Source organism: Felis catus, chromosome E2 (assembly GCF_018350175.1).
Source record: "Felis catus isolate Fca126 chromosome E2, F.catus_Fca126_mat1.0, whole genome shotgun sequence".
Lineage (NCBI taxonomy): Eukaryota > Metazoa > Chordata > Mammalia > Carnivora > Felidae > Felis > Felis catus.
In genome coordinates, this window is record NC_058382.1 from 21306553 (window position 1) to 21332337 (window position 25785).

Genomic DNA, 25785 nt, shown 5'->3' on the forward strand with positions numbered 1-25785 from the left:
GTGTTAATATACCGCTCCGATTTGCAAAGGCTTATTTCACGTCAAAACTATAAAAGTTCTCGGGAGAATCTACAGACAAAACATCTGGTTCCTTAAAACAAAGCTACCGGAAAAAGAGAAACAAACTTCGCTGCTCTGTAAATGCACCTCCAGCAAACAATTTACCGCCTGGTGAGGGCCTGGCCCCAGAGTCCAGATTTCTAGCGCTGAGGGAGGGGCTGAGGTCCTGGGGCCCAATTCCTGGTCCAGGTGTGCAAGTGGAGGCAGTCAGCCTCTCTGCATGTAGGGCACCTCCTTTGCCTAGCCCAGACCGTAGTGTGAGCAGTGTGTAAGGGGGCAGCTGGTCCAGGCCAGCGGTCCAGGGGAAGGCAGGTAGGAAAAAAGCACTTGGTACGACCTTTGCTGGGCCTTCGGTGGGCTCCCCAAGGGCCCTTCACCGGGCCTGAAGCCTTCGCACCATGAAATGGGGTACAGGCTCCCTGCGTGTTCTACCCAGCGTGCCCTGTCCCTCCAGCTGGCCAGTTCCTCCCTCAGGGCACAGCGAATCTCTGGTCATGGCCTGGGTTCAGGCTCCCAAGTTCCTGGGACCTTGGCCTACCCTGGCTATCTGTCTTGGACTGGCAGCTTCAAGGACACCTTCTTTCCTGAAGCCTTTTTCCTCAGTGGCCATGCCAAATGGGGACATACTTCCGCCTTCCCCACCGGGGTCAGGCAGGACTGTCACCCACTGCCCTCATTTGCACCTTGAACACAACCTCGGCTGCCTCCCGGCGGCGGCGGTGGTCGACTGCTGCGTCCCCGCATCCCCGCTACAGCTTCCTTACCTGGAGCATCCTGTTTTGGGGCCAGCTCCTTGCCCCTCCACCACACTTGTTCAGCCTCGCCCGCCTCTAACTCCCCCACCCCCCAACTTGCCCCGGTGGGGCTCTGGTTGGTCAAGCGCACCAAGTCTCCCCGTGGCACGACATACCCCACGCAAGTAGGCCCAGGGACTGGGGCCTGCAGGTCTCAGGGCTTGGAAGGCTAGAATCACATGTCTAACCCCTGACCTGAAAAACTGGCATGTGGGAGGATTTGTACTGCAGAACGCTCAGGGCACCGCCTGGGAGGAGGACCAGGGTTCCACTGGGCCCAGGCCGCAATCTTGGGGGTCATGAATTGTCTTCATAGCCCCTGGGAATTTTCTGGACTTATCCACGTTGCCACCCCGCTGCTGGGTGAGCCACCTGGCCACAATGGGAGCCATCAGTTTCTCCCGTGGGCGTTTGCCGTTGGGCATTTCGATATGTCTCGCCACTGCCCCTCAGCCCGCTTTTCCTTCTTTTGTGTTTAGGGACTTAAAAATGCCCGGAAAAGCAGCACCTCGGCAAGTTGGGAGCGTCTCACTGGGCTGGGGGTCACTTTTGGCGTGGCTCTCGCTCGGCTAAGTCACCAGGTGCCTGCGCGGGAGCGGAAGCCTGTTGTCACTTTTCAGGGGTGTCCGCAACTCTTCCAAGTGAGGTGGAAAGATTTCTACACAGTGGTACCTTCTACAGAATTCTAGCTCCTCCGCCGGGCGCCGGCTTTTCCGCCCTCCTCTAGCGTGAAAGCGGTTCGGCCGCACCCTGGAGCGCGGTCCCTCCTTCCCGCAGGAAGGAGCCCCTGTGAGCGCCGCCGCGGCCGTCTCCGGCCTCCTCCGGAGCCGCGCAGACCTTGGCTCCCGGCGCTGGCCGGAAAGCGGCTCCTGTATCCCTTCCACCTCGCGAATCGCGGAACGAAGACAAGCACAGGTTTTGACCCGCTCCTGTCGCCGACTCTTGAGTGGGGCAGAACTCACCAGACATCCGGGCAGAAATATTTGCAGTAGGAATACGCTCAGGTAAAATGCCAGGGACCGCCACCCCGCAGATGTCCGAGGAGTAGGTCTTCCGTGCGCCCTTCCCCTGAACTTCTTAGGGGGAGGACCAGACAGCCCCTTTGGCCTGGCCAAACTGATCAGGCACCTATAAGAAGATATTTGCCCTCTGGACAGCGGGGTGCGAGGTACGGGTGGGGAAAGCAAGAAGCAATGGTAACCGTGGGGGAGGTCAGCATTCTTGGAGAATGGCGCCGGGAACTACCCGCAAAGCTCTGGCTTCTCAAACATATGGCCTTGCCCTTTCTCACTCTGTAAATAACATATGAATTACAGACCTACTGCCACCCTGACACCATTTCTCCCTGAATCGAGTCCCTGGTTTTCACTGGGATCCGCGTTTCCTTCCCCCTCTCTCGCTCCTCACAGGCAGCAGCCAGGTAGGGGCCTGGCAAAGTTTTAGCTTTAGACCTTCTGGCCAGAAGATGTGCCCCAGATTCGGCCGAGCTGGAGCCCATTTAAGCCCCTGCATTCAAGTACACACTGTGCTTGGTGCAGATCGGGGAAGCCTCCCTGCCTTTTCTCCTACGCCACACCCAGTCCACAGAGAAGGGGCAAAGAGAACTTGGAATTGCTAGGGCTAGGTTGACAGTGTCCCTCTCCATCTGTCCCATTGCTAGCATGGCCTGCAAAACTAGTCCCGTTTTGAGTTCTTGGTATTAAAGGCGGTGCGTATGGTTAAAAGAACACTGTAGAGATCAGGGTTCCAGGCAGTGCCACGCCGGGCCAGAACCCTGTTTGAGTGTCCGGGCAAGGCAGCGCGGTCGCAGTCTGCACTCCGCATAGCCCGTGTTGCGCGTGACGGGTTGTCGCTGCGATGTGCAGCTCAGTGACACTGATGGATGCGCCAATGGTTGGACGGACAGATGTTAGGGCGGATCGCACCGCGCGCGGCGCCCGAGCGGGGGAGGGCGAGGTAGCGATCGGGCGGTGGCTTCGGGCGGCTCGGAGACCGGAGCTCAGGCCGTGGCCCGCAGGGGGAGGGGGAGGAGGGAACAGAGGTTTGGAGAGCAGCGCTGGGAAGCAAAGGAGGAGGGGGAGCACAAGCCAGGGCGAAACTCTCAGCCTTCGGTGCGTGGCGCCCCGCGCTGTGCACCCATCACTACCGGCGCGCCCAAAAGGGCGCTCGGTGCTGGGAAGGTGAGCCAGGGGCGGGCAGGAGCTGACCTCGCGCGGCGCCTACCCTCCTCCAGGCAAGAGGCTCCCAGCGCCGCGACCAGAACCGAGAGGCCGCGGGCGGCGTCTGCCAACTCACCGTTTCCTCGTTCGCAAGAAGCGTTTCACGCCCCACGGCCGAGTCTCCCCGGCCTGGAGGGGCAGTTGTTTTAGCCTCCGCGGCCGCAGGCACCAACCGCTCGCCGCGCCCCCGCCCCCGAGTTCGCCACACACAAGGCCCGCCTGGGAGCCCAGTCGCAGCCGGACTCCGATTCCCCGCAACCGCCCGGGGTCCGCACCCCGCAACTCCGAGCGCTCCTGCGCGCGCGAAGGCGCTGGAGGCGGCTTTATAGCCCGGGAGGACGGCAGCAGCACATCTGCATTCAGGGAGGCGTCTGGACCGAGCCCAAGCCCGCAGGCTGGGGGCGAGCGGAGACTTTTGATCTTACCGTCTGGGTGAGATCACGGTCTCCTGGTCTAAAAGAAAAGAAAGCATGCCGGTGAACTTTTAAAACAAACTTGCATAAACAATCACAAAGAAAAAGATAAAAAAGAGAGGGCAGAAGAAAAGGGAGAAAGAAACACAAGAAAAGGAAACGTTAAGAAAAAGGAAGGAAGGAAAGAAGGAAGGAAGGAAGGAAGGAAAAAAAGGAAGGAAGAAGGCCGGGGTTTGCAGCTCCGGGAACGCTCAGGCAGGCAGTCCCAGGGGCGCGGGGCTCCGGCCCTCGCCGGGACTATCGGACGCGGGGCCCAGGGGAGCCTCCGGGCCCCAAGCGGCGCGCCCAGGAGCAGCGCCACTTCGGGGACCTTGGGCCTGGCGGCCGCCCCCGCACCCCCCACCACCGCCGCCCGGCAGCGCCCGGAGCCAGACCCGCCGCGGCCGCCCCATTCCCGGCCCAAGAGCTGGCCCAGGGAGACGCAATCGAACCCGCAGCGCATCGATGCGCCGCCGCCCGCGCCGCTCGGGCTCAGGCTCTCGCTCAGCCGCCGCCGCCCGGGGGTCGTCCCAATGAGCTCCGGCCCACCCGCGCCCTCGCGGCCGCTCGTAAGTGAGCCCGCGTCGCCCCGCCGCCAACGCAGCCCTGCCAGCTCCTCCTCTCCGCGGCCCGCCGGTCTGGCCCGCTCGGCGCCTCAGCGACCCCAATCACCCAATCAATAATCAATTCTTTTCGCCCCGTACTGCTGGCAAGCCGGGCGCTGGGCGCGGTGGCCCCCTCTCGGGGGGCGCCCTGGGGCGGGGGATGGGCTTGGGAGCCCGAGTTCCTTCCCCCGCCCCCACCCTCCCCCCCGTCCCGCCCTCGGATCTGCCAGCGCTTGGGGTGGGGGGCGCGGCCCGGCGCCTAGGGGGCGAAGGGCGGGGTGGGGGGCGGAAGGACCTTGATCTTCCCGTGCGGAGGAGGAAACTTGGAGGCACCCCCCTCCCACGCCGACCCCCGGGACGGGCCCGGGAAAGTTTGCCCGGGAAAAAAAAAAATTGGGGGAAGTGGCTGCGGCGGGTCCCGGGGGAGGAGCCCGGGTGGCGCGGGGTCTGGGAGCAGCCCCCACCCACTCCGGCCCGCGCCCGCCTCCTCCCTCGAGGGCGCCGGCGCCCGCCCGCGGGCCCCGGCATCCCCGGGGGGGGGGGGGGTGCGGGCCCAGGCCCGGCGAGAAAGCTGGGGGCTTTGGACGCGGCGGGTGGAGAGGAGTGCGGCACGGGCGGGGCAGCCGGGGGCGGCCAGGGGGCGAGGCTGGGTGGGGAAGAGGGGCGGGAGAGGGTAGCGAGCGCCCCGGGACGAGCTGGGCCGGGCCGGCGCCGCGCCCCTGCGTGCGCGCATAGGGCGGGGGCGGAGGGGCGGCACCCCCTCCCCGGACGGGGCGGGGGTCCTAGACAGGCCCGGGGCCGGGAGCGGGGGCGCGGCGCCCCCGCGGGCGGGCGAGTGACACGATCATCTCCTTTTCCTTTAAGCTTGCCTGTTGCCGACGCCGCCGCTCCAGCCGCGCCGCGGGCAGAAGACTGGACCGCTGAGCCCCGGGCCGCGGCGGCGGCTGAGCGCCCCCCCCGGATGCCGTGACCCCCTGCCCGGGGGCGGGGGCCGGGGCAGGACCAGCCGGGGCCGCTCCCGCGCTCCTCCTCCCACCCCTCTGCCCGCCTTCTCCCCCTCTCCCCGCCCCCCGGCCCCGAACCCCGCGCACCTCGTCTGGGGACGGGGCGGGGGGGGGGCAGGGCCGCCGTTCCTCCCCGCCCCCTCCTCCTCGGGCCTCTGGAGCGATTTGTCAAACTTCCCATTCCGCCGGCAGCGCGGTCCTCCTCCTCCTCCTCCTTCACCACCTCCTCCTCCTCTGCCTCCTCCTCCCCCCGCGCTCCTCCCTCCCCGCGCCTCCCTCGCCCGCCCTCCTTCTTCCCTCCGCACGTTCGGGGATCGCGGCGGAGCGCGGAGAGGGGGGGACGCGGAGAGCCGGGGCGCAGCAGCATCCTGCGGGCGGCCGCTCTCCGGGGGGGAGGCTGAGAGCCGGCCCGCCTCGCCCCCCCGCGGGCCCGCCGCCCCTCCCTCCCTCTCCTCAGCCCGGCAGCGGCGGCGGCGGCGGCGGCAGTGGCAGTCGCCGGAGGAGCATCATGCCGAGGAGGAAGCAGCAGGCGCCCCGGCGCGCAGCAGGTACGAGCCGCTTCCCCTTCCTCCTCCTCTCCTCCTCCTCCTCTTCCTCTCGCTGCCGTGCGCCTCCGGCCGGCGGCGACCCGGCTCCTCGCCCCACTCCTCGCCCCTCTTCCTCTGCCCGCGCAGAGTAACTCCGGGGCGCCAGGCTCGCTCGCTGCTCTGCTCTCTGGGTGCGTGCGCCCGCCTCGCGTCCCGGGCGCCCCCCGGACGCCCCGCCGCGCTCGCCCTGCCCCGGCTCGCACCCACTTCGCGAGCCGCGCGCGCTCGGGGGCTAACTGAGCCCTCCCGGGTCCCTGCCTCTTCAGCTCGCCGGCTGCGGAGGGGATGGGAAGGAGCCCTCTTCGGGCTTTTCTGTGGGGGGCGGGCGGGGTCACCTGAGTTCCCTGGGACACCTTCCGTGTCCTCCCGCGGCCGGCCGGCGGGGGGACAGCCCGGTGTCTGCCGAGCGAAAGAGAGCCGGCGAGTGAGCGAGCGGGTCCCTTCGGCCACCTTACTGCTAATCCGATTGATTCTTCATTTATTGGGCCCAAAGCGGGCAAGCGGTGGAAGGCAGAGCGCACTGGGTCTCCGTATTGTCAGATGACCGTCAAGTCACTGTTAGATGCTGGCGTTTCCTCTATCCCTGTTTGTTTTCCCTTACCCCCACCCCCTCCTTCCACTGTTTCTCCCACCCTCACCTCCTCGTAGCACTTAGTTCTGGGACGTGCCTGTCTACTCCCACACCCCCCCCCCCCAACCCCCGGTTTTCTTTTTCTTTTCTTTCTTTCTTTCTTTCTCTTTTTTTTTTTTTTTTTTTTTTTTTGCCAGGATGTCAACTCCTGTTAAGATTGAGCCGATTTTTTTTTTTTTTTCTTTTCTGGAAAAAGCATCATTGAAAACAAAACAAAACCCACACACATAACATTATTTTGCAATAATGTCAGTTGGGGGTATGTTGCCTGGAAGAAGGGTTTCTGGCCCTTTGCCACCCTTGATTTGATGACTGATTGATCGCCCGTCATGCTGCTGCCTTTGATCTATTCATTCCCAATAAACATCAATAAATCACTCCCAATGGTGAGGCCAAGCTCTGTGACGTCACTAGGGCCCTGTCAGTGGAAGTTCGGGGATTTGGGACGGATTGCTGAGAGGACCACATGTGGACGGGATGTATTTTGATATGAGTAACACTCAGATGTGCAGAGGTTCAGATGCTGCCTGAAATCGGAGGGTTAAGTGGAGGTTCGTGTCTTTTCTGCTCTTTTCTTTTGGTGGAGGAAGGGAGAGCAGAGGGAAGGGTCAGGGCATTGCCTGACGCCCCACTTGGATGAAGGCGTTGTACCTGTGCCGCCCCCGAGTGCCTGTAGTAGCCCTGGGGGTGACGGGGATGGTCATTTCCATCATGGGAGCCGGCCCTGCTGGTGGAGCCCACACACTGGATGCACCCTGGAGTCTCCTTACACAGGGTCACGCAGAGGGAATGCTCTCCTTTTTTTTTTTTTTTTTTCCCAGAAATGTACTTTCTCGTTCCTGCCTTAAGAAAACCCTAGAAGAAAGGAGACTTGGTTTGGGGCACATACGGCAGGTTTTGCTGTCTGTCCTCGGTGTTGCCCAAATTTAGGAAGTTTGAAAATCCCAGCAGTGGTTATGGGAGGGTGCTGCCACTCAGGTCACCTCCTGGCTGGTGCTTCTTGCCCATTCTACCCTCTCCTTTAAATTCCAAGCTCAGGCAGTGAGCTTATCTGCCCAAAATAAACTCCAAAACTTTGGAGGACTCCTTCACAAAGTTGGGCAGTAGGAGTGTCTTGGGCTTCTTCCAGTCTTTGAAATTTTTTTCTTTCCTTTTTGGACGCACATTTTAAGGTATCTGTGTGTCTCAATCAAATGAACCATATGTGATTACATCTTTACATTTAGGTTAGAACTCTTTCTACGGTGGCTTCACCTTTTTTTCCCCCACCTTGCCAATCTGAGACTCTTCTCTGATAACTTCCTGCTAAAAATATTAGCGGAGGAAAGGTCCTGTTGATTTTATCTATCTATCCATCCATCCATCTATCCATCTATCTATCTATCTATCCACCTATCTATCTATCTATCTTAAAGCAACCTGTTCCCTAACCTTTCTGCACCTTTTACAAAAGGCAGCCAGGAAATCTCAGGTCAGTTAAGAAATATTCATTATATAAAAACTTGACTGCCCGGCTAATAGGAGATGGAAGAATGGTTTTGCTCTATCAAAATGACCCGTCAAAACGACTTTGTTTCATATTTGATTTAATTGTCTCTCTCCTGACAGGCACATTCATCAATAGCTTAATGGTCAATCAGAAGTTGGCAGCCTGAGTGCTTTCTTTCTTTCCCATACCCTGGTTTTGGATTTACTTTATCAGAATGCTTCTGCCTAATGGACGTGTGGAGGAGGGGGTGGAGAATGTCTGAAGGGCTACTTATTTAAGAAGAGGGGAGGAATAAAAAAAAAAAAGAGAGAGGGAGAGAGAGAGAGAGAGAGAGAAAGAAAGAACCCTCCACACTGAGGCCTGAGCTAAGTATGCACAGGCCAATAAGTGAGCTGTCTGAGGTTTTTGTTTGTTGGTTGGTTGGACAAGAAACTTCCCATTTTTTTTCCCTCCCGTTTTCAGTTCTCACAGCTGCAAGTTATAAGGTTCATGCCTGCTTTTGTGGCATCCTGGGAGTGATGACAAATTGATTGCTTTGCACTGATAGAGAGAGAGTGGGAAAAAGAAAGATGTCTGCTGATTGGTAACTGGAAATCCAGTCCCCAGCAACCTTGAGAATACTCGAGAATTTTTTTTCCCCTCCAAACTGAAAGGTCCGCTCAGCCATAAAAAAAGAAAAGTTGTTTTGCCAGCTTCATTAGTGTTCACCTAATTAGCTGTAAACCTGATGGATCCCTGACAGCTTTAATGATTGGAGATGACAAGCTCGACACAGTGTCATCCAGCAGAATTAGGTTTGCAGCTAGTTTGATGTAATCAAGTTGATATTACACAGTCCTGGCTGCCTTTAGTTGTGCATTAACTCAATTTTCTGCTGCAGGTGACAAATGGGCTTTGGTACCTGGATAATCATGTCATAGGAATTAGGGCCCTTTTAATGGTCTGGGGTAGAATAACAACCACAAAGGGCTGAGAGCTGGGTAAGGCGTGCAGACGTCTCACACAGGTGCACACAGTCTTTATATCTAGGCCAAATGTACCACTGCTCTCCAGAAGGCCAAAGCAGGCTCCAAGAATCCCTGAAAAGACGTATTTCTGTGCTTGAGGATTTTCTTTTCTTTTCTTTTCTTTTCCTTTCTTTCTTTTTTTAACGGAAATCATGCATGGCTTAGTGCCTTTTCTCAAAAGGAGAGAGACATTTCTTCACCTGCCGAAGAGAAACCTGGGCAGGAGCGTCCTTTCTCCACGCGTGTAATTTCGAAGGGCCGTACGTTTGTGCTGGACAGATGTTGCTGCCTCAGAGGAACAGGGTTGCAGAGGCCAGTGTCCTTCGGGCGAAATGACCGTTGTCCCTTGCTTAAAATGTGACTCTTGCCTGTGCGTCACGTTTTTTAAACCACGTATTCTTTGAAGATACCAGAAAAAAAAAAAATTGGAGCAGCGTTTCATAGCAGATAACGTTTTATCCACTCATATCCATTTTCTGGGGGGGGGGGGGGGAGGGACTGTAAAATCATTTAAAAAAATTGCCGAAACTTGCAAACAAAACAAAACAAAACAAAACCAGTCCTCAAGGAACAACAACTCGTCACTGACCGTTTTGAATCTTATTCATTGAAAGAGAATAATCTTCCAAGGAGTTCTTAGGTGGTCACGTCAAGAGGGCAAACCTTTGAGTATCTTCACTTGTACAAAAGTGGTTTGAACCCCTTGGGTTCGGCTAGTGTGACAGATCGCTGTGGGTCCCCCGGGGTAGGATGGGCTTGTGGCAAGGCAGAGGGGGTTTGCATTGCCAGGAGACGTGGGCCTGCCCGAAAGGGAGTGCACCTGCTGGCCACTAGTGCACCCTGGCCTTCCTGACTCTGGGCCACACATTGGGCGGCTCCAGAGAGATTTCCTCTTCTCTGTCAGAGGCACGTGGCGCGTTCAGAAGGGCATTTCGGCGTCGGCCTTGGGAATATATTTGCTCTCAAGCCTGCCACACGTTTCTCCTTTGGGCAAGTGTTCTGCCTTGTAGCAAGGTGACAAAATGACTGGTTTCGGCTGCTCTGTGATTCCTGCCCCCCCCCCCCGACTCCCATTTTCCTACAAAATGGGTGGAACGATGCAAATTTTAAAAAGAAAAATCAAGAAGATGAGGGAGAAAAACAAAGAGGGCAGGAGGCAAAGGCTGTCCCCCTGGCCGTCCACCTAGGGAAGAGAATCTTCCAGAATCAGCTGCTGTGCCCCCATTATCTTGACATCTGTCAGTTAGGGCTTCAGTGCTCTCCAGGGCCACACTTGATTGTGAGCGGTGGATGTTGTCATTTTGTTCTCAGTGTTGCCTTGAGCGCGCTCATAAGCGAGCGATAGTCAATAACTGACGTATCAGTACTCTTCCCTAAATTGTCTCACACGTCTGCGTTTTCCCTCTTTTTACCAAAGATTGGTTTGTAAAGAGATTACAATGAAAGGTGGCTGCTCAGGGCCGTGGGGTTGCCGGGAAGCCCAGGTGAGTTCCCAGAATTAAAGCCCTTCCTGCCCCCCCTCCCCCCCCCCCGCCCATGTCACCTCCACTCCTGGGGTGTCTGGAAGGAGAAGGATCACCTTGAGGGCAAAGTGCCTGCACCGCTTTGGGGGGGGGGCTCCCCCCCTTTGACTCTGCTTGTGGCAGAGCCAGGCCGGGGCGAGGGCTGCAGTCACAGGCAGGGAACAAGAAGGGAGAGGAGCCGAGTCCCAGTCCTGGTGCCCAACAGCCATGTTAATCCAGGGACATGTCTTCCGAGGGCAGTTGGTGAGGCTTTCCTGCTGGCCCATTTTTATTCCTGCCTGTCGCTGGACAAACTATAAAAATAGCTTTGGTCTGGTAGTAAAAAAAGAAAAAAAAATACTAATAATAAAAAAAAAAAATAAAGGAAAGAAAAGAAAAGAAAAAGAAAAAAAAAAAAAAGAAGTAGGGTGTGTGTGTACCCTTCTGTGTTTGTGTGCAGCCCAGTTAGGGAGAGGGGCCTTTCTGTCACAGCAGCTGTTTTGTGACACCCCTGCAGCATTTCCCCACGGCCCGTGGGGAGGAGCAGGACAGCAGAACAGTGGCATCACTGAGCCCAGACCTTCTCAGGTGTTCACTGTGTGTGTGTGTGCGTGCGTGTGTGTGTATTTTAGTTACGCTCCAAATTGTGGTTTCTCTGTCTGAAGTTAAAAATGAAAGGTGAATACAATATATTGTATTTGGTAACAATGATATGGACTGGTACATCTAGACAGATAATGTGCAGTTGTAATTAGACTCAATAGACAGGCAGTCATTTTAAAATTCTTTGACACATGCATAAAATAGTCATATAATAAGATAAGATGACAATTTTATGTTAGGTTGATAAAGTGTCCCGATACATGCATTTAAATGTCTGTAAGCCTTTAAAAAAATCCAGACAGATTAATTCTAGTTTCCAGTATTTGCAGTTAGTCATTAAATTAATTTTTAAATCCTACTAAACAATGGCTATGAATATGTTTTTTTTTTTTTTTTCTTTTCCCCCCCTTCTAGATTTTTTACCTGAATTGCAGAGAAGGGATACACAGGCTTGGTAGCTTTCTCTAATTTTTCGACATTGGTAAACAATTACATTAGACATGGGCATAAAAATTCAGTTTCCTGTTTGTAGCTAGAATAAAGGTCTGCATTTTTGGAAGTAAAAAAAAAAAAGTTACAGAGTATAATCTGCTTATGACCACTTGCCTGAACAACTGTCATACTCTAGATTTAGGAATCTTTATTAGAAAGATTACATAGTGTCCTTGACCAAATATTGAATATTTTATAAGCCCCATTTAAAAAAGAAGACATTTCAAGCACATACACTTGATTTGATCAGCACTTAGATTCTTGGGTTTAATTACTTTCAATTCTGTAAATTATTTTAGTGTTTCAACAGGAGTGGCCCCAGTGATGTATCGAGGGTAGTAAAAAGGCATTTCTCTAAAGGTCACGTTACCTGGACTTTTCGACCATCGTCATACCTTGTTTTCTCAGATGTGCAAAGGTGTGGCTCTTGAAGAATAATTTCAATTTGTTTGGGCTTAATGATAAATTATTAATTCATACTGTCAGGACACATGTTATTAATTATGACGGTGTTTTCTTCATCCAGAACAGCTGTTGGGGAAACAGTGTAAGTTCAGATTGTCTTCAGGGGGAGGGCGCCAAAGCAAGGAACTTACCAAGTCCTTGTCATCATATCTTGGTCCCCTTGCTTTGGGAATAAAGCATTGCGGGGGTGGGGGGTGGGGGGTGGGGAGGGAGTGAAAGGGAGAGAGAAACCATTCATTCTAAACCAAGATGTACACCAGCAAATGCTAACTGATGTTCGTTTTCTGAAAAGCAAGCCTAACTCTCCAAGGTCTGTGAGTTCAGACCTGAGCTCAGAATCCCCCAGCTGGGATTCTGAGGTGGGACCTGCTCCCTTCCCAAGTGCAGGTTTGAATGGACTGCCCTCTTCATCGCACGAGTGGGACTTGTTTTCTTCTTATTCTTGGGTAGACCAGAAGGTCGTGGTCACAAGTGCGTGGTGGCGGGAAGCAAAATACTCTGAGCGTTTGTTGTTCCCCAAACTGGAACCCATCCTTAATGGAGGGCAACGCGCCATTTGGTAATATACGTGAAATGACTTCAATTCATTTACTTTTGATTTTTACCATTCTCATCATTAAATCTAGTCCTATGTATTCAGTTTCCTCTGAGTTCTTTGAGAAATGCATGTTGCATAAAATAGGCAATTTTTAATGAACAATTTAATGTAAATGGGTTTTGAATTTAAATTAATATTAATGAAGCCTTGAGTGAATTTATTTTGCATACGTAAAGACTTGTAAGTCTTTCACCCATGTGCTTTCTCCTTTATGTAGTAACATTGGTTGGTGGGATTAACTAGAGCCTTTTAAAGATTTACACTTAAAAAAATTAAATTGATTTTATATGTCCAATAGCACCAACATATTATTAGGCAGAGGTGTTACTTAATTTAAAGAAAATATACCTCATTTCCTATTAAACCTCTCAGTTTCCATTACCCTGTTCTTCCTGCAAGCTGCCGTTGCTTTGGCGTTGCTGCTGGGGAAAATACATACCAACAATAGTTACTACAATCAAGATGTTTTCTTTCTTAGGCTTACCTCTAATGCATTATGTATCCTGGAATGATGGGAAGTTCTGTAATTAATTCTGTTAGATGTAATTGCTATAATCACTTTGATGTTACACATAATAAAAGTAATATGGTAAGCACATAAAAAATATAAACACCTTATTGTAACACTACTACTAAAATTCCTTCTCATCAAGTCTGGCTTATAGACCAGTGTTCTTAACTGGTTTTGGCCATAGGTGACAATTTATCCGAGCCGTGTTCATTGATATTCCAAAGGAGAGTCATTTATTGGAAAGGATGGGCCTTGTCTTGGAGAGATCTCCAAGCTGGTTGCCTAGGAATCTTAATGCCCTTTTCCTCAAAGATGTGGCTAATTAGAAAAGGTGACCATTATCTTCTGTAGAGGAGAGGGGTAAAGGCTTCCCGGAAGTGGCCATGGAATGAGGTAAGAGGGTGGCCTAGGAGGGAGAGAAGCACTCTGAGACGAGAGATGGCAAAGGTTTTAGGTCCAAAGAGTGCTGTTCTGAAGGTTTTCTCATGGTGTGGGATTATGGGAAGTGTGTGTGTGTGTGTGTGTGTGTGTGTGTGTGTGTGTGTGGCAGGGGGAGCGCACAGGCACATTCAAGCACATGCTCGTGGGTAGCCAGAGAAGGCCACCTTTCTGTGAGAGACATTGGTACAGAATATATGGTTTATTATCGTTACAGTTAGTATTCTACACCTTTCCCAGGGGGTCCTGGGGGGGCCGTGCCTAACTGTCGCACCACATGCCAGGGGCGATGTTGCCTGTTGGGCAGAACCTGAGTGGTATCTGTGACCCCTCCCCAGGCCTCGGTGCGCCTACCCTAGATGCGGGCTACCAGAGAACAGAAGAGAACTTTGCCTGAGACCCCAAGCACATCCTCCTTGTGGGATGTTTCCAAACATGTGTAAATTACTCTTTGCCAGTGCAGCTTGCAGGAGATGGAGAACGTGCTGGTTAAAGAAGCTTGTCGTTTGATTTTTTTTTTCCCTCTGTGGACATCCTGGAGTCAGACTCGCTCGGGCATCCGTGTGACTCCCGTCATCAGCTTGCACCCTGTCCCGTGTGCTACAGAGGTCACGAAGCCCCGTGACCTGGTGTCGGCGTGAGAGTTTGGATGTGAATTCCCCGCATTTATATTTTATTTTTCAGCGTGTTATAGGCGACGAAGCGTATGAGTCAGTCATACACAGAAATCAAATAAGAGAAAGTGTACGTGTGAGCAGAGAGGATGCCAAAATCTCTTTGGAGGAGGAACGGGGTGTTTTCAGATGGCGGTGAGATGGACAGTGACAGCCGTGAGTCCCTAGACTGTGCCCTGGGCCCGCAGAGCTGGGTCGGGCCGTGGCTGTGGTCAGCTGGGTGCAGACCAGGCCGGCAGAGGGCAAGGTGCTGCCACAGACGGGCTGTCAGGGCCTGCCTCCTGGGCGCTGGGCCTAAGGCACCCTGCCTGCCAGGTGAGAGGGTCCTGGGTCCCTGGCGCTGGCCTGGGCTGCAGTCGGGCAGTCACCAGCCCTCCTGCGGTGAGCCTTGGCTGGTTTTGATGGCGAGGATGATAAAAGGTCTGAGAACTCCATAGGCCCCTGTAATCAGGGCCAGCACTGACATCCTTCTCAAGTTTGACAGCTTCTTCCTTTTCTCTTCTCACAGCCAAGCCTTTCTCAACCGAATTTCCCCGCCCTCCCCCTCTCTCCTCCCTCCCTGCCGCCTCTCACCCCTTCCCTCCCTCTTCTTTCTGTGTGCTTCTCTCCTGTTTCATGTTCTTGATCAGTCTCAGATGCCTGGAATTATTTTTTTTCGGGCGGGAGGGGGAGTGTTGCTTTAGGTTTGTGGGTTGGGCAGGTGTGAGAGGAAGTCTGTGTTTTTTTTTTTTTTCTTTTTTTTCTTTCTTTCTTTCTTTTTTTTTTTTTTGTACTGTAGGCCTGTTGCTAATTAATGTTCCTCCATAAGATTCTGTCGGAGTTGAGTAATGTTTTTGATCTTTATGCCTGATAACTGCATACTTAATGAGATTTCAAAGCTGTGAGTGCAGCTCCCTACAATTATTGACAGATGCCTTTTCTTTGCCATTGGGTTCAGCTTCATAAATCCTCTTGCCGTAATGAGGTTCAGCAGTGCCACCCTGGCAGTGAGCTAATGAAAGGGGGGAGGGTGAAGCGGCTCATGGCTGTCTGACACATTTTTTTCCTTTAAAATTTACTATGCAGATGTCAAGCTGCGGGACGATTACTTCAAACATGCTAATTTTTATCTTGCTTTTGTGTCAGCCCTTTGCCATTAAAAAATAAATAAATAAAAGGACTAACCTTACTCTCCACTTAATTTCTTTCTTTTTTTTTTTTTTTTTTCCCCGAGTCACATTTTTAATAACCCGTGGTGTGTGACTGCTGGGGACTTTGACACGCGCGTGGCCTTTTGCAGGTATCCAGTGGCAGAAGCTTTTTTTTTTTTTTTTTTTTTCCTTGCCATTGGAAGGGCAGGGCGAGGATAAAGTGCGATTTCCCCAGGCCTCCCATCAGCCTGCCCTAAGTATGCACTTGAAACGTCGGAGAATTCATTTCAGAGTTCTGGAACTAAATCCTGGTGGAGAAGAGCTGCACCATGCCAAACAGTCGATTTCCTTTTCAGCGGAGTCATACATCACTGACCCACCCTTCCCTCCTGACAGAATGACATATGTCATTTATCATATGGGCCCCAGCCAGACAACGGGGAGGGGAGGGAAGCCCAGTCCATGTGATGCTGTCTCCTCCTCCCAGTACTGTACCGTTGGCTTGCAGAGAGAGGCTGCTGATTTGGCGAGAGGGACCGGGAGGAGGGTGGAGAGGCAGGGGCGAGGAGAGGCGAGAGCCTGCTCCGTGTGGATGGCTGGCTGGGTGTGTGGCGGGCCCAAGATTGGCAGAGGCAGGGAAGAGGTTATGTTCTTTCGTATTATCTGCTAAACCACACTGTTCGGCCTTTGACTCTCTTCTGACTCTCCCCCACCCCCATTCTCCTTTTCCTTCTTTTTTTTTTTTTTTCTTTTCCCCTTTAGTAGTCAAGGAAAACAGCAACAGCAACAACCACAACAAACCAGGGCTGACAGGTATCATTCAAGCCACCCTGGCTTGTGAGGGGTGGTATAAATGAATCTCAGGGCTCCTGGCTTCACATGATTCAAACGTGCGTTATTGAAGATGGATGTTCCTTAAGAAAAGATTGATGTTAGATGCTGGGCTTAGGGCGCCATTTATCATTTTGAATATTATTTAGACTTGCCGTGTAAACCTGTAACTTGAGAGTTGGACGAGCTGGAGCAGGGTAGGGGCCTGTGTGTGTGTGTGTGTGTGTGTGTGTGTGTGTGTGTGTATTTCCATCGATTGGCCTTGGGTTCTCATTGCTGCTGACCAGACACGAGCCCTCCCATTTACAATATAGAAGACACGCCGCCCCCCTAAAAAAGTGAGGGGGAGGTTTTAATTTTGAATAATTTCCAAGGACGTTTTTCCAAGGGAAAAATGAAGTATCTGTGATTTACGCTAAAGCTAACAGGCAACTTCTCTCTCTCTCCCTCTCCCTCTCTCCCTCTCCCTCTCTTCCCCGACAGAGGCAGTCACGTACGAAACATTAAAATATAAACAGAGCTGCAGTTGCTGAAGCCAGGACCCTTGCCTGATTTTTTCAACTCTGTGACATGCTTTTTTTTTTTTTTTTTTTTTTTTTTTTTTTAAATCTGTATCTGAAAAGCTTAGCCCAATATAACGATTCAAAAAATACTGGTTGGCTTGGTTAGCAGTGTCAGAATGAAGAAACAGACTTCCATGTCTCAGGAATACTTCAGATAAAAAATGATCTTCTGTGGCTCCCTGCCCCTGCTCCCAGCGGCCTCCTCCCCTTTTGTGTCTGGGCTCTGTCCCCCCTCACAGGCCCCAGCAGACCCCCACCAGGACTGATGTGGACAGCTGTTTCCAGGCCCCGCCGGCTAATCACTTCTGGTGCTTTTGCACCCTTGAGCTGTGCTCCCGGACACCCCCACCTACTGGAAGTAGTTAGGGACGCAGGCTGGCTTACCGGCGGAGCCCCCAGCCGCTGGGAGAAATCAGCCGAGCGCCAGCCTTTCTGCCTCTTCTGCTGCAGAGGCCCTTGCTGCCAGCTTTCCCCGGGCGCAAAAAAAAGAAAACAAAACTGCTGGCCTTCCTGCTCAGTCTCTTCACTAGCAGAGCCCCGATAGCGCACATTTAATTGGCAGGCGTTCTATTAAATATGTGACTTTATTTGGGTCTGCTAATTAAATGTAGGGCTCCTTGTATGACTTAGAGTGTGGACATTAATTTAAAAAAATTGATGGGACAGAAAGTTTTAGGCTGCAGTAGTTTTTTATCTAAAGGAATGAGAGCCTAGAATTGGCGGAAGGGCTGGATGTTCCTATCTTGCTGCTTCTGGGACAAACTTTTCCCTGACATGTAAAAAGCCTGCATCTGCCTGAACAGAAAGAAATGGAGATGTGGCTTTTTCACTCACCAAGTCCAGGCAACTTTGTGTGTGTGTGTGTGTGTGTGTGTGTGTGTGCGCGTGCGCACGTGCACACACCTCTCTATTTTAAAATAACTTTATTAGCATCCTGACACCTTGCATGCAAGGATCACTTTAGGGGTCACTTGCAATGTTGCCCAGCTAGTGCCAAAAATGGGGTAGAAGCACCGTTACATCCTTTGTCGGTACCTGGACTCACATCTGACTATAAAAAGGTGATGGTGTTTCTTGCTGAGACTTCATGGGAGAAAGGAAAACTTTGATCCTCTGCCCTTGCACTTGGCCAGTGCTGGAGGAAATTGGGAGTACAAGTGCCAATTTGCAGGAACAATTGTAAACACCTTCGATACAAATGGCATCGGCCCATTTTTACTGATTAGAAAAACTTTGCTATTAATAGGTGCAAAGTCCATTTCAGGTATAATTGGTAAGGAACTGAGTGCACTCATGGGAAGAAACCTTGTTTTGTTTTTCGTTCGCTTTTCTTCTTATCCCCTTTTCTCAGTTTTATGGCTGGAGACATGATTTATTGCAGCCATCCATCTTGGGGGCTCATCCATCACACCCGGGTTGCTAGGCGATTGTGGCAGCAGCTGTTTGCTCTGAATCAGACAGAAAAGTTGTCAATCATCAAAGGCAGGTGAATAGCATTAGAAACACGCTATTGTCAGACGGAATAATTAATCAAAGAGAGAAAAGATAATTAAAAAGATATGACCCTTGCAAGTACTTGCTCTGGGTTGCCTGGAAGAAAAAAAAAAAAAAAGAAAGAAAGAAAGAAAGAAAAACTGCCTGGTCTTTTCTAGACACTTAAGCAGCTGAGGGCTGATAAAATATGCACTCTGCAGTGCATAGTTTTTAATTAATTGAAAAAGGTTCAACATTCAAAGACGATGCTGGAGAAAAGTCCGATTATGAGCAGAAGTAATATTTATTGTTTGCATGAAGGGCTTGACACGGTTCTAACTTTCTGTCACAAATGTCCAGCTTCCCTGGCTGGAGGAGGAGTGGGCTGGGGTCTTCAGGTAGCATCCCTGCCTCTGTCCTCTGGGCTCCCCTGGCTGTCACGCCAGGCTGTCGGAGAGAGCCTCAGACCCGAGGATCTCTGCTAACCTGGACCACATGTCCTTCCACAGTTCTGGTGGGCTGGAACTGAATTCCTTAGATGAAACAGGAATTCTTTTTTTTTTTTTTTTTCCCCCTTAAATGAAGGTGGAAGGCTCAAAACGCATGCCATACAGTCTACCTGCGGGCTCCATGGAGAGAGCTCTGTATCACTTCACCTGCCTGGGAACATGCTCCAAACAAAACATGCTCTAGGTCCCAAAGGAAAATTCGTAATCCATCGTGGTGTGGCCCCACGAAGCGTATCAGTGACTTCCATCCCGAGTGATAACCTGGCATCACATAGGGAGAAGACCCTCCCAATCCCAATCTAGAAATAATTTGGGGTGCCCATTTCAGTCTCGAAAAATATTCATAGATTAGGAAGTCATCCTTGCCTTTTCTGAAGCTAAAATATTCTGGAGAAATTGGAAAACGTATTAAAGACTAGATAGAAAGTGGCATATCTGGAGTTGCTTTTCAGTTAAATATGCTGCAAGCCCTGAAACAGATCTACTCTTTTATTTTTGGATACTATGCTTGATTTTCACACCGTTCTCTTCCCAAAGAATAGCAGGACTCCTAAAATTAGCAGGAGGAAAAAAGGCTTGAATATTAGAATTCATGAGAAGGAAGAAAGCAACACTTTTTTAGTTGGGACGCCGTTTTCAGGGTTCACCAGATCGGAACACTGGGAGCTCCAACCCTAGGTTCCCCTTACACAGCAGCACCGCAGATGAGTCGCCGAGCATCCCAAGGGAGTCCCCGGGGGCTGTGCCTCGCGGTGTGACGTCCACCTTCTCCCATAGTGCACTGGGAGCCCCCTAGGGGTGACACAATGCTGGCCTTTTTTTTGGGGGGGGGTGTGTGCGTGTGAAAGAGAGAAATACCCAGATAAGAAAAAAAGCACCTGCCAGGCTTACTGGAGCCCTCACAGGGGTCTCACCTGTTCAGGTGGCTGGAGGAAGTGTTTCTATTCCGAACTTGACCTCCAGGAAACTGATGGTTTTGACTTCGAGTTACTACCTGGGTCCTTGAGCCAGTATCTCCTTGGTGGCCTTCTGAGTTCTCCAGTCAGACTGAGAGTTTCCTAGCTTCGTAGCGGTTGTGTTTGAAGTTCAGCATTTTCTTGGGCATTTTGCCCATTCATTCCCTGCCCGGGCTGAAGGGCCGGGAGGCCAGTGTCGATGGATCCCTGGCCCGGGCTTGGGCACTTCCCTGAGATGTCCTGGGGATCTCAAGGGACCGGGGGGTAGTTCCTCTCGGCCCTCCAAGAGAAATTTTTGCCGTTGCCTTCTCCCCTTTGCAAACGATTGCTGAGGAAGCACGTTGCCTAACGTCAAGCCAAGGCGATTCCAAAATGTGGTGGCTCGTCAGGTGAGGGCAGAGGGAGCCAGTTCCCTGGGAATCATTTCTGGCAGACTTACGAACTCACAGGTAAAAAATATCAACCTTCGGTGCTAGTGAAATCAGATGGAAATTTGCCTTCTCTTGAAAAAGGAAAACAAAGAAAGATGGGGAGGGGAAAGGGAAGTCTTTAAGTTTTGAGAAGTTCACGCAGGTCATTTTTTCTGGGGCTGTGGTTGGGATCTGACGCTTCTTGTCCTCCCAGGTAGCCCCTGGCATCTGTTTCAGTGACTCACAAAATAAACTAGAGGCTGAGGGTGGGGGTGGGGGGAGGGAAGAGGGAAGGGCAGGTTGCTCATTCTTTGGAGGAGGTTTTGGTTCCGTGAGCGTCCCATGTTGGCCACCATTTGGGCATCTCTGTCCCTGGATTATTGTTTCTACGACAAGGGAGGGGAATACATATGGGTCTCTTGTGTCTGAAGGGGTGTTCCGGGGTAGAGCCACCTCGTCCAAAGTCACGTTATGGCGAGAAAACCTGGGACTCCACCAACCTCCACGCCAGCTTGATATTTGAATGTCGTATCTACGTGATACGCATTTCCCTCTTGCGGTTCCACGAGACAAGGTTACCTGGAAGTCGTTTTGGGTTTTCCCAGCTCAGCTGCCATAGACTCAGAGTAGGCTCGGCCCCACCCGGCTGGCTCTGCCCGGAGCCTTAGGATGCCATAGATCGGAAATAGCAAGAAAGCACAAATTAACCAGCGTGACTCCCTGTAGGTAAAGACATTCCGAAACACTTAAAAGACCTCACAACACCTACGATGCAGTTGTTATTACTCATCTGCCTAACGGAAAGCTTTCAAAAGGGGGCACGGGTTCGTCTTTGCAAGAGGAGAAGATGGGGTTACCGGCAGGTTTCACGTGGTGAAATGTTCCCCTCTCTTGGCATTCCATTTCCTGCCTTTGTTTTTGCTCGAGGCCTGTAGTAAAATGGCTCTTTCATATATATTAGTTAGCGAGTACTACATCGGTGTAATATATGAGGCTGCGATGGTGTTATTTTCTCTCGCTTTTCTGTATAAAATAGTAAGGCAGCATGGACACTGTGCTACGTGACTGAGGTTCCTACTGAGATGGTTAGGTGAATAAGTAATAGAACAAACACATAGTCAGCTGGGCAGAGGAAAATAAATAAAATAACAGCATGTTCTTGGTTCTCAGAGCCATGCAACATGAGTTTGTTCAAATTGGGTCCTGGAGCTGCAGACTTTCTGATGAAGTGTGGGTGGGGAGGGAGAAAGGTATTATTTGGAAACACATGTACTCGTTCCTTGGGAAAGAAGTGAAGTATTTAACATTTCTCCAAGGAAAACATCTTTCATTACTTGACGTGTGCTGCGGTAATGATTTTTCAGTTCAACAAACAAGTACTTATTAGCGTTCGCGCGGGAACCTGGCGGAGGTGGATGGCAGGGCCATTTTTAACGGGAACTCGCTGGCCAAGGTTAAAGGCGCCTGGCGGGTCGCAGGTGGTCCCAGTGCCGGCTCTCTGGTCCACCAGCGGACACGCTTCACAGCTCCGGCCACACAGGGGCGCAGGGTCTGCTCCTGAGCCCTCTGGCCTCATCCCTGTGGCCCCTGCGTGCAAGTTGGGAGGAAATCAGCAAAGCTGCTTTTTGTGTTTGTGTTTTGTTACAGACAGAGCATTCGGTGGTACTCACCTGATGGTTTAAAATGGATTTGCCTAGAGAGATAGCCTGTCAGGAGTTTGGCCAAGGATTTGCTGGTTAGATGGACCGTGTGGGTTGAAGATGGCAAGGGGGAGGGAGAGCCTCCTGGGCGTTTGTGCGGGTGAGTGGGGCTGCCTTTCCCCCTCCTGGTGCCCGTCCCAGGTGCCCCCTCTGGCTTGAACAGCAGTGGGCTCCTGTGCCCTGTGGGAGCCTCCTCCTGAGTCCAGGAAGTGTTGGGAGGGCAGCTGCCATGCCCTGGGCTCTCTCTGTTTGGGGGCGGAGGGGCGCGCGGGGTGGGCGGGACCTTGGGTATGGTGTTCGCCCTTGATTTTATTTCTCCTGTCTTTTCTCATATTAGATGGGGAGGCTAGCCAGTGTAATGGCCTGCCAAAGATGGCTTTTTTCCTGCTTTACCTTTCGTCCCTATCGTGGTGTTCACAAAATTATAAATAGTGAACTGTGACACTTTGCATAATCCCCGCATCACCACTGTCTGCACTGGAATCCCCACCACGTGGAGAATGAGTAGGTAGGGATGGGCGGTGGCTCCTTGCAAACTTTCCCTCCGCATCTCAGTTCCCGGATACAGCTGATGACTTCAGTGCATCGCCCCCGCCCCCCAAATCCCGTCTGATTGTAGGTCATCCGCCATCACCACCCCCCCAAAGACGTGATCTCAGTTTTCATCCCATGAGGACGCTATTCCTGGGGCGCAGGGAGATTGCCTTCGGCTCTGAGAACGCTCTTGCCTCGTGGGCCCTGCAGCCGTGTCAGAGTGGGGAACGTAGCGGTTCGCACTGTTTATACATTCCAGGAGTATTAAAGCAGTTAGGTTACCGGCACTGTGGCAGAGCTTGTGGGTGCCGTGTTCCGGGCTGGGCCTCCGTAATCAGTTACCGAGCATATCGTGAAATTCCAGATGCAATAAGACGGTTGATGATGATTATATTGTCAGGAGGCACGGGGCGCAGCCCGCCATCGACAACTGCAGGAACGAGGGGGATGAGCCAGGGTTTAGACTATGGGGTTAGAAGCCGACAGAGGCTCTTCTCAACGGAAGCATAATTTTGCCCTTGGGCGGCAGTGGTGCACATTTTTTTTGTGAACGGAAGCATTCGATTTTGGGGACCCAGGCACAGTGGGGAGAGCAGCACGTGTGTTTCATTTATGTCTACCTTGAGGTTGTCCCAGCCCAGAAGACGCTGGATGGGGTGCGGGGGGAGGGGCGGTGTCTTGGCAGTTGGGGAAGCGGGCATGGCAGGTGCTCAATAGCTCTGCCCTTAGAAACAGCCTCCCCTCCTCGTGAAGGTATGGCGTGCTCCGGGGTGGAAATATAAAATGGACGTTCTGTGAAAATCAATAGACTGTCACAGCTTGACCGGACAGCTTCGCCGCCCTGGTAGGTGGCCACTGGTGGCCACACGCACCAGCTAGAGCGCTTGGCCACAGCGAGACCGCTCCAGCTTCTGGTTCCCAGAAGCCGTGTGTGGTTCCCTCTCCCCGCACACCCATGACATTTCCAGAAAACGCATCTTCTCCAGAGGGTTTTGCTTCCCTCCGTTACAGCGGCGCCCAGCAAGCAGAAGAGAGCAGCAGTTGTAAAGTTTGGTGGCACGTTTTTTAGCCGCCTCCGTTGAGAATGACGGTGATTGTTTAGGTGTTCGTGGGAACGCGGGTTACTTTTTAGAAACAGTTCACGGCGGACGTGAAGTAGTGATAAAGACAAAAAAAGGATAAATAAGTGATTGCAAGCTATGGAAGAAAATTAATGTCCCCTTCTCATTCGTCAGTGCACCCAAAGTAGATACTAAAATGCTTGCTGTGGAAATGATTTTGCAGACGTGTTTTCTAAAGTGCCAGTTCAGGTGAGTTCATGAGGGCTGTTCATAGCCCTGTGCATATTTCCCACATGTGCCCTGCTTCTTGGATGCTTTGGTTCAGCCAGAGTCTCTCTTAGGGCAAGGGCACATCGCTGTTTCCCTCCTTGAACCCTCAGAAGGGTGGACAGGGTAGCCCTTTTGGTGGCTCTTGACTCTGCTGTTGAGTAGGGCCGTTCCAAGGTAGAGGAAGATTTTTCCAGAGGCTCTCGTCTGCTTGGAATGAGCTTGACAGGGTCTGCCTTTCCCGTGTCCCCCCGCCACCAGTGGTTGGGGACGTGCCCATCTATGCCCTCAGGGCCAGGGGCCATAGGGCCGTCGAGTGGGTACGCCGGTGCTGGGCATCCTATGCCCTGGGACGCGGGCCACCTTCTCTAGACGGAGCTGCCCCCCTGCCAACGGGGGGGCACGTTTCTGAGCACCTCTGTGTCCGGGATCGCCCTCCCGCGTGGGCTGCTTCATGACTGATAGGAGACAGTTCCCGACATTTTTTTTTTCCTTTTTAAATAGAACTTGACTACTTGTTAACAAGCTCATTGCTGTTTTGAGTGCAAAGGGATGTGGACCACACAGCATGTCAGCAACCTCCATTTGTCTGTGCACGCGTCACAGTTACGGGCGGGAGATGGTGGAGAGGAGGGAATGAATTGGAGAAGTCGCATTTGGATGCTGCTGGTGGGAAGCTGTGGCCGGTGATGGGGCAGACCCCAGGCCGGGGGGCCGGGAACCGACGTGGTGGGCATCGGGAGGTGGCAGGCGGGACTTGGCCGCCTCCCAAAGCCTCAGTGTGCGGCTCCCCATCCAGCCGTGCGGGCCAGCTCCCTCGGTGCTGCCCCTGTCCTTTAGAGGTTTCCAGAAGGCCTGAAGGTGAGGCGGGGCAAGAGACTGGAGGTCCGTCAGGTTCGCTGCTGAGAGATTTTTGTGAGGATTTTACTTTTTGCCCCCCGACGTAAGGCTGTCGTGGAAGGCAGAGCCGTTCCGGAGAGAAACCAACCTTTCAGTCATCACAAAGCAGCTTTTATGAATTAAAAAAAAAAGAAAAAGATCTTGACCCTCTTTGAGAGGAAATAAAGGAGGAACCCAGTGTAAGGAAAACAGAAAAAGCTGATATTACAGTTTTTGTGATTACTCACATCCTAGGCTGGAGCTTGAGGAAGCCAGTTATAATGGAATTTCATTTTTTTTTTTCTCTCTCTTCCTATTTGTGCCTCCGCTCTCTTATTTTTCATTAGAATGAGGAGTGGTTCGTACTTGGGAGAAAAAAAATGGGGGGTGGCACGTGGTCCTTATTCGTAGCTGCCCGAAGGCCGCTGGTACCAAAGCTAGGACTGTGTGCCCTTGAAGTTAATTCTCCACCTGTGGGGGGCGGGGCAGGGAGAGAAGCCGCACAGCCCCCTCTCCGTCCCAGACGCGCACAGGCCCCACGTGCCTTCCCGGGGTCTCTCCTGGACCTGCGGCCTTGACGCCGGCCTCTTACCCAGGTGAGCAGACGACCCCAAAGGCCGTGAATAGTTCACCTGCAGATACTCAGAGGTGAAAAATCGAAAGCCGTCTAGCGGTTAGTTATTATTAGTAGCCGCCTTATTAGCACCGTTTTTTTTAAAGATTATGTTATCGCCGTGGGTGCGCAAGTTGCTGGTGGCCTTTCACCCGTTCCACTGGTGAGCCGCGAGGCCGGGACTGTGACCAAAAGCAGACCTGCCTTCACTCTGGCTAAATTAAATAAATATTTGCGCAAGCACACTTTGGTGTGCCTGTTGTGAGGGCTGACCTTCTACGACTAATTTCTTGCTGTGCTCTGGAAGATCGTAATTGTGGTAACATGATATAAATGTAAACTTTAGCTCTGCTTACACAGAACACACCAGACAGCTTGACACCTTCATTTCAGCGGTAAGAAATTACCATTGTCTCTTATTTCTTGCTCCGAGCTTAGGTGACCAAGCCAAGAAGTAATTACACAATTAGGGTTGACAGAGCAGTTCCCGTAACATTTCTTCCCCTTAAGTTTGGGCGGCTCCTTTACACTCCACGTTTTCCATACCTTTGTCATTAATAACAAGATATCCATTTTCAGTGCAATAAATGTGCTTGCAAAGACGGGGAGGCTTGTACGATTTCACGAAGATACAGGTGCCTCGACTTCTACGAGTGTGGCTCTTTGGAGTTTACAGGTAGACGTGGGGGGAGCTGATGTGCTGCCCCTCCAGGGGGATGACTAACGGG

General features: G+C 52.2%; 1 protein-coding gene and 1 long non-coding RNA gene across 4 annotated transcripts in view; one reads left to right on the forward strand and one right to left on the reverse strand.

The window, feature by feature from the left end:
• Nucleotides 1-4309, reverse strand: part of LOC109494828 — a 48713-nt gene extending 44404 nt beyond the window's left edge. For all 3 annotated transcript variants that reach the window (XR_002738431.2, XR_006590362.1, XR_006590361.1), the window contains exon 1: nucleotides 3150-4309. This is a non-coding gene — a long non-coding RNA (uncharacterized LOC109494828). The remainder of the gene's footprint in view (nucleotides 1-3149) is intronic.
• A 1015-nt stretch (nucleotides 4310-5324) lies between these two features.
• TSHZ3 (teashirt zinc finger homeobox 3) overlaps nucleotides 5325-25785 on the forward strand; it is a 69043-nt gene continuing 48582 nt past the window's right edge. The window contains exon 1 of the mRNA XM_023245049.2: nucleotides 5325-5682. Coding sequence (XP_023100817.2) covers nucleotides 5643-5682 — 40 coding nt within the window. The 5' untranslated portion in view covers nucleotides 5325-5642. The remainder of the gene's footprint in view (nucleotides 5683-25785) is intronic.